Consider the following 10885-nt stretch of genomic DNA (forward strand, 5'->3'; position numbering starts at 1 on the left):
TGACAAAAAGAGAATTAGGTCATGAAATTAAAGATTTTTGCAAATATCTCAATTTTATAAAAGGAAGCATGTAGCAGTTGCTATACTTCTAATTCCACAAACACTCCAAAGGCAAATGAGTTTAACTGGATGAAGGCAAGTGTCTTGCCATGCCTTTAGGTAAAAAGTGATGTTGAGGCTAGATGCACAATAAAAATGAAGAACTATTAGTGGTCTCACAAATAAAAGTAAAGGGTGAATCTTTCAAAAGAATTCCAATTATTGAACAATTTCTATAGCAAGGAAAAGCTATAATTTATACAGAAATGAAGACAAAATTCTGAATATCTACAAAGTAATATTGATACTATGAATAGACTTTCATTGTTCTTGTTTCTACACTCAACATGTGAAAAACCGTTAAATTCAATCATATCTTTTTAGTACAACTTTTGCATTAAAATAATAAATTTCAATACATACCCACATAGTTTTATGGAGGAGTTCTATTTATGAGGCAGAACTGTTAGAGCAGCAGAACCAAACCTTTTAGGTCCCTGGTTTTGAGGAAGACAAATTTTCCATGGACTGGGGTAGGAAGCAATGGTTTTGGGACGATTCAAGCACATTACATTTATTGCTCACTTTATTTCTATTATTGCATCAGCTCGACCTCAGATCATCAGGCATTAGATCTCAGAGGTTGGGGACCCCTGCGCTGAGGTCTCAGATACAGCTAGCCTCTTTTCCCCTTCTTTTCTGTTTTAGCAAACTTCCAGCAACAAAATAGACAACATTTTGTGATGACAAACATGGCAGTTGCCGCACAGGCCAGCAGGAACCCGATGACATCCAAAGAGTGGTACTGGAACCAGGTGAGGTCATGGATAGCTGGCCTCAAGTGCTTGGCTCCTTTGTGGTGCATGACAAACTCGATCCAGAAGACTGCTCTGTCCAAGGGCTTCATCGGCTGATCATGCTGAATGGCTGATAATCTCATCACATTCTCTTTGTAGCTGAAGGAAAATCAAACAGTGATCATTTATGGAATGAGCTATAATAGGTAAATATGTGAAATTTTCTTGCAGATGGTAACACAAAGTGCAACACAGAGTGGAAGAAAAATAGATAATTTTTTCCAAGGTGATTATTGAGATATTAGCTTAAGGGCTAGGATTTCTTAAATGCATAGCATTTCAAGATACAAAGAAAAGAAAGAAAATGGGAGAGAACAAGATTGTACATTCTGAAGAATGGAATGAGCTGTCCCAAAGGGCAATAAAAAAAAGAAATTCGTAATATGTTTGTTCAGAGTTTGAATTATCTCGTAAAGAATTGTTAATAGACCTGGTAGATGTATTTCAAAACGTTATAATCCAGGTATAGCAGGTAAATCAGTGATGTGGTTTGGAGACATGTCCAGACAGGGCTGATCTTACATTAGTGAAGTGGTGGTTGAAAGTGTGGAAGTAGATTGAGTCAGTTTGATTCCTGACTCTTACTTTGTTGGCTGCTTTTTTATTCTTTCTGTTACTCAGATTTAAAAAAAAAAATTTTTTTTTATTAACGTTTTAAAACTTTTTTTATTTTTTAAACTCTTAATTTTACTTCGGAGTGCTCAATCATGATAGAACCTGTTTCTCAGGTTTTCATTGTTATATAAAATGGCTAGGAATAGTACCTTATCTAATTATTTTGAGAATATTTTACTGATTCTTAGAGGCATTCCTAGCATGCAGTAGACACTCAGTAGATGTTTACTAGTATTGTTGTTCTGGTTCTTGTTCTAGAAATTCTGGAGAAGGCTCAACATTTCACTCTCAGGCATTGCAGACACACTTGTTTCTACTGTTGAAATGCTGGCAGACTAATAGACAAGAAAGAAGAATAAAGAGATATAGCTCATGAACTTTAAATCACAAAGTACTGTATCATGGCAATGTAGTAATAACAATGGAAGTAACTTTTCTCCCTTTTCTGTCAAAAACACAGGATGAGAACTGGGTTTTTGAGAAGACTACAGTAATCCTGGAAATATATTTTTAATACAATAGGAATAGACTACAATAAAGAAGTTACTTAATATGTGTAAAGTAACACTGTTTTACTAAATACAACATGTAGCATATCATGAACATTCAGTACATCTTCATTTTTGACACCAACACTACACTATTAAAAATTCAAAAGATATATAAATACTAGAGATATGTACATTTCCATAAAAACAGCAAATGATAGAGTTGTTTCTTTTAAAAAAAGAAAAAAAAATTGCTTTTCATGCTGCTCACTTAGGACAATAGCTGTGCCAAAATTAAATTTAAATAACACTGCTTATGAAACACAAAATGCATTTTGCTGTCATTACTGACACACTCTCAAAATGTTTTATTTACAAAGTCATTATGATTAAAAAAAGGGGAATATATACATCATATTTGTGATATTAATATAATTGTGTCATTGAAATTCATGTATATCCTGAAGTGATTTGGAAATCAAATATTTCTGTTTTCAGAAAATGTGGCTTTGAAACAGGGATATCTCAACATAACTATCTATTCCAAATAAGACAAAAACAAGCACAAATAAAAAACTCTGAATAAACTTAAATTTATAAGCTGTATCTACATAGTTGTAGTTGAGTAAATTAGAGAATTCTAGTTGTTTACCATTTATCAATGATGGGATCAAAATATTATTACAGACTAGCAGATAGCGGAGAAGGCAATGGCAACCCAATCCAGGACTCTTGCCTGAAAAATCCCATGGATGGAGGAGCCCGGTAGGCTGCAGTCCATGGGGTCGCCAAGAGTCGGACACGATTGAGCGACCTTACTTTCACTTTTCACTTTCATGCATTGGAGAAGGAAATGGCAACCCACTCCAGTGTTCTTGCCTGGAGAATCCATGGACTGGGAAGCCTGGTGGGCTGCCGTCTGTGGAGTCCCACAGAGTCGGACATGACTGGAGCGACTTAGCAGCAGAACAGCAGCAGCAGATATAGAGAACAATCTATTGGTTACCAGATTTGGGGGAGTAGAATCACATGGGTGGGGGAGTAGGAGGCAAAACTACTGGGAATAATATAAGCTCAAGGAGGTGCTGCAAAACACCGGGAATTTAACCGCTATTTGCTAATTACTTTAAATGGAAAATAACCTTTAGAAATTGTGTAGCATTTTTAAAAAAAGGAATATCCCAACATATGGGCTTCCCTGGTGGCTCAGATGTAGAGAATCTGCCTGCAATGCAGAGACCTGGTTTGATACCTGGGTCAGCAAGATCCTCTGGAGAAGGGAATGGCTACCTACTCCCATGTTCTTGCCTGGAAAATTCCATGGACTGAGGAATCTGGTGGGATACAGTCCATGGGGTCCCAAAGAGTCGAACACAGCTGAGAAACCAACACTTTCACATTTTCACGTCAGCATACTCCTCCCAAGTCAATTACATTTAGATTTTATAATTCTTCCAAACAAGACAAAATGACCACAGTAAAAAAAAAAAAAAAAACCAAGAATATACCCACCTTTATAAATAGTATATACATAGTTGAAACTGGGTAATTAGAAAGTTATAACTGTTTATCATTTATCAGAGATGGAGTCAAAATATTAGCATAGAAAACTTGGAAAATATTAAATGTAATCAGAATTTGAAATGGATTAATGGATTATTTCATGGTACTTATGAAAATAAACCATATTTTAAGAGTTTAAAACCTTTGAGAAGTTCACATGCTGAAAGAGAGTAAAGTGGGCAGATGAGGATCCACAGCATTCATGGTTCCCTACAGTAACTGTTCTCAGTGCTTCTTAATCCTTCTATTACCATTTCAGTAGTTCTTCGCATTCTAATGATTAAGTTTTTCAAAATTTCTCCACTATCTTTAAACCACTGACAAACCTTTTCCATAAAACCATGAAAAAATCTTAATGTGACACTCACAACCTGTTATTATTGTCTGTTTTCAAAGCATTGAGCAAATCTTACACCTCATTGTGCTTATGTTAAGACTCATGGCTGCCTCCCTGATCTTCAAATGAGAACTTCTCTAGAAAGAGTAGCTAGTAAAAAAAAAAAATATATATATATATATATATATATATATATATATATATAAATGAACTGAACTGAACTATGTACTCACGAAGGATTATTAATGACTTCCTTCAATGCGTTGAGCAAATCACTTGTTGACATTGTTTCGAAATCCAACCTGACAGCTGTTCCCTTGGCTTTCATTCGAGCGATGTTATCATCTTGATCATCAAACAAAGGAGTGCCCACCATAGGGATCCCGTGATAGATGGCCTCATAAACGCCATTGCTTCCACCATGAGTTATAAAGGCTTTGGTTTTTGGATGGCCTAGGATTGAGTGGATTTCAGTAAAAATATTAATTATAACAGAATAAAATGAGAAGTGTTTATTATAAGGCACTGGAAGAAGCACTATCTTTAAGATAACAGATTATTATGTATATGAAAGTGTTTTTAACTTGCTTTCAGAACTCAGAGAAGAAACGGCTATGTCTGCTGAAGGGGTAAATGAAGACTTTGTGAAAAAGGCACTGAGTGACTTGAACGTCACAAATGAATCCAGGATTGGCAGGTGAACAACTTGAAAAAGCATTCTGGGTAAAAGAAACCACATGTGCAAAAAAAGAGGAGGGCATGCTGGAATTTATTCTCCTAAAGATAGAGTAAAGTCATTTATTTCTATAAGAATGGTGTCAGGGGAAAAGAAGGATAATGTTAATGGCACTGGAACCAGAGGAAGGGAAAGCTAAATTTTATCTTGAAGTGTGTTATTGCTTCACAGAAATGATTGTGAATTTTTTCTTATAGAAAATTGAGAGTCACTGGTAATGGCAGGAGAGTTCTCATTTTTAGTATCATTTATTATGCTTCTATAGAATGGAAAAGATAAGTATAAGGAAAGAATTCAGAGAGAGAACAACAATCCAGGAAGTTACTGAAAAGTTCACTGTGAGAAGCAATTACAGCTAAAGTAAAGATTCTGGCTGTAAGGGATGTGACTATGTAGAATAAAATGACAACTTTTATATATTCTCCTTTTTTCCCATAGCAAAGAAAATTATAATAAAGTAGTAAAGTTTTCTTTTTCAGTGTTTGAATAATTGCTTTGTAAGTTTGTTTCCTGTTGAAGCATTCTCACTCTGCTCAGCTGTTTCATGTTTTCATTATTTGTTCTGACAAGTCTCACCAAGAAGGTCATTCTGGGGAAGCCATTTATACAACCGGGTGTTGGGTCCTAAGGTATCTGGTTTTTTGCCATCATATCTCCATAGAACCTGTTAAAGGTAAAAGAAATACCTTATTCTATGAGTTGAACATCAAAGTTATACTAATAATTTCTAAATTGACTCAAATACATAGAATTACATGTCCTCCACATGACATGTAAGGATATGAAGGCATATTAAGTAATGGTAACTATTAATACAAAGACATAAATAGGAATACCTATGTTTGATGTGTTAATTATGTACACATGATGGCACAGACAAGTGAGATTTTCAATGACCAACTCAAATATTTAAAAAACTGTTTTGTTGTTCGTTTTCAGTCACTAAGTAGTGTCCAACTCCTTGCACTGCATGGACTGCAGCATGCTAGTCTTCCCTATCCTTCACTATCTCCCAGAATTTTCTCATATTCATATCCATTGATTTGGTGTTGCTATCTAACCAAATCATCCTCTATCACTCCCTTCTCCTCCTGCCCTTAATCTTCCTCAGCATCAGGGTCTTTTTCAATAAGTCATCTCTTTGCATCAGGTGGCCAAGGTATTGGGGCTTCAGCTTCAGCATCAGTCCTTCCAATGAATATTCAAGGCTAATTTCCATTGGTTTGACTAGTTTGATCCTGCACTCCATGGGACTCTCAAGAGTCTTCTCCAGCACCACAATTCAAAAGCATTAATTCTTAGGCACTCAGCCTTCTTTATGGTCCAACTCTCACATCCATAAATGACTACTGAAAAATCATAGCTTTGACTATGTGGATTTTTCTGGGCAAAGTGATGTCTTTGCTTTTTAATATGCTGTCTAAGTTTATCACAACTGTTCTTCCATGGATAGCTGATTTTTTTTCTATCACAATAAGTTGGTGGCAGATTACATGTAACCTACACATTTATTTGCTTTCTTTATATGGAGTGCTATTTTCAGATTTAATGGTCACTGATTTATTTATTTTGACTGTTATAAAAAAGTTTAATTATATCAAGTAGTTAAAATGGGAAGTTATTTTATTAGAATTTTACATGTTTTGATTACAAAGAGGAAAATGTATGCAATCAATCTCTTAAGATTAATATTTTGGCTTATTTATAATTTATTACCCCCTTCATAGATCACATTCTTGTCATGGTAAAGGGGTTTGTGTAACTCAATGAAGCTATGAGCTATGTTATGCAGGGCACCCCAAGGGCAGACGGGTCATAGTGGAGTGTGCTGACAAGTGTGGTCCACTGGAGGAGAGAATGGCCAACCACTCCAGTATTTTTGCCATGAGAACTGCATGAATAATATGAAAAGGCAAAAATATATGACACTGGAAGATGAGTTCTCCAGGTCAGAAGGTGTCCAATATGCTGCTGAGAAAGAGTGCAGGGCAATTACTAAGAGTTTCAGAAAGAATGAAGTGACCGGGCCAATGAAGAAAAGATGCTCAGTTGTAGATGTCTGGTGGTGAAAGTCTGATGCTGTAAAGAACATAGGATCCTGGAAGGTTAGACCAATAAAATCAAGGTAATTGGACATGGCCAAGCAGGAGATGGCAAGAATGAACATCAATATCTCAGGAATCCAAGAACTAAAATGGACAAGTTCAGTGAATTTATTTCAGATGACCATTATATCTACCACTGTGGTTAAGAATCCCATAGAAGAAATGGAGTAGCCCTCACAGTCAACAAAAAGATCAGAAATGCAGTGCTTGGGTGCAATCTCAAAAACAACAGAATGATCTTGTTTCATTTCCAAGGCAAACCATTTAACATCACAGCAATCCAGGTCTATGCCACAGTCACTAAGGCTGAAGAAGCTGAAGTTGATTGATTCAGCAAGACCTACAAGGTCTTCTAGAATTAACACTAAAAAAAAAAAAAAAAGAAGAAGAAGAAGAAAAGAAGAAAAAGTCTTTTCATCATAGGGTTTGGGATGTAAAAGTAAGAAGTCAAGAGATATCTAAGATAACAGGCAAGTTTGGCCTTGTAGTACTAAAAGTAGCAGGCAAGGCTAACAGACTTTAGTCAAGAGAACTCATTGGTCATAGTAAACTTCCTTTTCTAAGAACTGATGACTCTATACATGGACATCACCAGATGGTCAATATCAAAATCAGATTGATTATATTCTTTACAGCTGAAAATTGAGACGTTCTATGCAGTCAGCAAAAGAAGACCTGGAGTTGAGTGTGGTTCAGATCATAAGCACCTTAGTGTATAATTCAGATTTGAATTGAAGAAAATCTTGAATTGAAAGTGGGGAAAACTACTAGGCCATTCATGTATGACAGAAATCAAATCCCATAAAATTACACAGGGGAGGTGATGAATAGATTCAAAGGATTATATCTGATATACAGAGTGCCTGAGGAACTGTGGATAGAGGTGTGTAACATTGTACAGGAGGCAGTGATAAAAACAATTCCAAAGAAAAGGACATGCCAGAAGGCAAAGTGGTTATCTGAGGAGGCTTTATAAATAGCTGAGAAAAGAAGGGAAGTGAAAGCCAAGGGAGAAAGGGAAAGAAAGATATACTCAACTGAATGCAGAATTCCAGAGGATAGATAGGAGAGAAAAGAAGGCCTTCTTAAATGAACAATGCAAAGAAATAGAGAAATCAATGGGATATGAAAGCTAGAGAGCTCTTCAAGTAAGTTAGAGGTACCAAGGGATCCTTTCATGTAAAGATGGGCACTATAAAGGACAGAAATTGTATGGACTTAACAGAAGCAAAAGATATTAAGAAGAGGTGGCAAGAATAAACAGAAGAACTATACAAAAGAGGCCTTAATAACGTGGATAACCGTGATGGTGCGGTCACTCATCTAGAGCCAGACATCTTGGAGTGTGAAGAAAATGGGACCTTAGGAACTATTACTATGAAAAAAGCTAGTGGAGTTTCAGCTGAGGTATTTCAAATCCTAGAAGATGATACTGTTAAAGTGCTGCACTCACTATGCCAGCCAATTTGGAAAACACAGCAGTGGCCACAGGACTGGATAAGGCAAGTTTTCATTCCAAACCCAAAGAAGGGTAATGCCAAAGAATGTTCAAACTACTGCAAAATTATTTTCCTTTCACATGCTAGCAAGGTAATACTCAAAAATCATTTACTTGGCCTGAGCAGTACATGAACCAAGAACTTCCAGATATGCAATCTGGGTTTCAAAAAGTCAGAGGAACCAGAAATCAAATTGCCATCATTCATTAGGTCATAGAAAAAGCAAGAGAATTCCAGAAAAACATCTATTTTCGCTTCATTGACTACACTAAACCTTTGACTGTGTGGATCACAATAAACTGTGGAAAATTCTTAAAGAGTTGGGAATACCAGACCATCTGACCTACCTCCTGAGAAACCTGTATGCAGGTCAAGAAGCAACAGGTAGAACCAGACATGAAACAACAGACTGGTTCAAAATAGGGAAAGGAGTACAAAAAAGCTGTATATAGTCACTCTGCTTATTTAACTTATATATGCACAGTACATCATGTAAAATACTGGGCTAGGTGAGTCACAAGCTGGAATCAGGATTGCTGGAAGAAATATTAACTACCTCAGATATGCAGATGATACCACTCTAATGGCAGAAAGTGAAGAGGAACTAAGAGACTCCTAATGTGGGTGAAAGAGGCGAGTGAAAAAGCTGTCTTAAAACCCAACATTCAAAACAATAACTCCATGGCATCTGGTCCCATCACTTCATGGCAAATATATGGTGAAAATGTGGGAGCTGTGACATATTTTATCTTCTTGGGCTCCAAAATCATTGTGGATCATGACTGCAGCCGTGAAATGAAAAGACACTTGCTTCTTGGAAGAAAAGCTAAGACAAATCTCGACAGAGTATTAAAAGCAGAGACATCAATCTGCCAAAAAAGGTCCATATAATCAAAGTTATTTTTTTTTCCAGTAATCATGTATGGATACGAGAGTTGGGCAGTAAAGAAGGGTAGGTAAGGTAAGATAATGTGTAGTTACTCAGTCGTGTCTGACTCTTTGGGACTCCACGGACTGTAGCTTACTAGGCTCCTGCATCCATGGGAGTTTCCAGGCAAGAGTACTGGAGTGGGTTCCCATTTCCTTCTCCAGAGGATCTTGCTGACCCAGGGGTAGAACCCAGGTCTTCCACATTGTAGGCATACGCTTTACTGTCTGAGCCACCAAGGAAGTCCTTAAAGAAGGTTAAGCACCAAAGAATTGATGCCTTTGAATTGTGGTGTTGGAGAAGATTCTTGAGAATACCTTGGACTACAAGGACATCAAACCAGTCAATCTTTAATGAACTCAATCTTGAATATTCATTGGAAGTACTGATGCTGAAGCTCCAATACTCTGGCCACCTGATAACTCATTGAAAGGGACCCTGATCTGGGAAAGGTTGAAGGCAAATGGAGAAGGGCTGGCAGAGGATGACATGGTTAGATAGCATCACTAAATCAATGGACATGAATCTGAGCAAACCCTGGGTAATAATGAAGGACAGGGGAGCCTAGCATGCTATTGTCCATGGGATTGCAATGATTCAGATAACTTAATGACCGAACAACAACAGCATAATCTTTTAATAATAAGTTAATCAGTCCTGCGGAAGAAGTTTGTTCTTTTAAATTACAAATTATTAAGCACTACTTCCAAATACAATGAACAGTGTAATTGTTTGACTTGAATCAATATCGCATGACTACACTTATTGTTAAAATTTAACTCCCGAGAGCATCTGTATGTGTGTTTTGTCCTCAGGAGTCCTTCAAGGAAAAGGAACAGGTGAAAAAGCAGAATTTACTGGTTAATCTTCCTGCCCATGCTATTTTTATCTTAATAACACCAAAATTCACTCTGTGTCTCTTAAATATCATTCTTTTGATTACTATGTTGAATAATTAAAATTATCATGGATCAAAGGCACTCCCTGTACTGCAGTAGCACCTGCCCTGTATATTTTGGTTTATATATATATGTATAGATATGAGATAAATTGCTGCTATCATATTATTTACCTTTCTGATAGTAAATGTCTAAAATCAGATTTTTACAGAGTTTAACAGACTCGTTAAATAGTTGTCCATGATTAAGTTATTGTATCTACCTTTTGTGGAATTTGAGCAAGGGCTGATGCAATCACCTTGGCTCTGTCTTCTGACATGTTACTGACCATTGACCCCAAAGAAAACACCACAATACCGTTTTCTCCAGAGCTCTGCACAAACTCTTCCATTTCCTGTGAAAAAAGAATTTGCTCCATCACAAAAGAGCAGCAGCATAGCATACATTATTGAAGGAATTGCTACAAGCAACTAAAGAGAGAAAATCAGAAATTGTCTTGAGATATTAGAGTAGTCATTTCTTACAATAATATTGTGGTAAGATACACATGGCATAAAATTTGCTTTCTTAATTGTTCCTAAGTGTATAATATAGTAGTGTTAAGTATACTCATATTGTGCAACCATCTCCAGAACTTTTTCATCGGACGAAACTGAAAGTCTATGATGATTAAGAAACTCTACTTTCCTCTTTCTCCACCCTTTGGCAAGTTTCATTCTACTCTGTTTCTGCAAAGGAGTTTAGTCTGGATACTTTGTATAAGTTGAATTGTACAGTATTTGTCTTTTTCTGACTAGTTATTTTCCCTTAATGTAAGGT

General features: G+C 36.4%; 1 protein-coding gene across 7 annotated transcripts in view; it reads right to left on the bottom strand.

Annotated features, from left to right (window-relative positions):
* Positions 1-344: 344 nt before the first annotated feature.
* LOC122428291 (UDP-glucuronosyltransferase 2B18-like) overlaps positions 345-10885 on the bottom strand; it is a 24704-nt gene continuing 14163 nt past the window's right edge. For 4 of the 7 annotated variants that reach the window (XM_043448214.1, XM_043448216.1, XM_043448215.1 and 1 more), the window contains 4 exons: positions 10329-10460; positions 5212-5299; positions 4133-4352; positions 345-995 (listed from right to left, as the gene is read on the bottom strand). In XM_043448214.1, the coding sequence (XP_043304149.1) occupies positions 716-995; positions 4133-4352; positions 5212-5299; positions 10329-10460 (720 nt within the window). In that variant the 3' untranslated portion in view covers positions 345-715. Of the gene's footprint in view, positions 996-1730; positions 1847-4132; positions 4353-5211; positions 5300-10328; positions 10461-10885 lie in introns of those variants that run through there. The other 3 variants (XM_043448211.1, XM_043448212.1, XM_043448213.1) reach the window with 3 other exon arrangements.

Source organism: Cervus canadensis, chromosome 26 (assembly GCF_019320065.1).
Source record: "Cervus canadensis isolate Bull #8, Minnesota chromosome 26, ASM1932006v1, whole genome shotgun sequence".
Taxonomy (NCBI): Eukaryota; Metazoa; Chordata; class Mammalia; order Artiodactyla; family Cervidae; genus Cervus; species Cervus canadensis.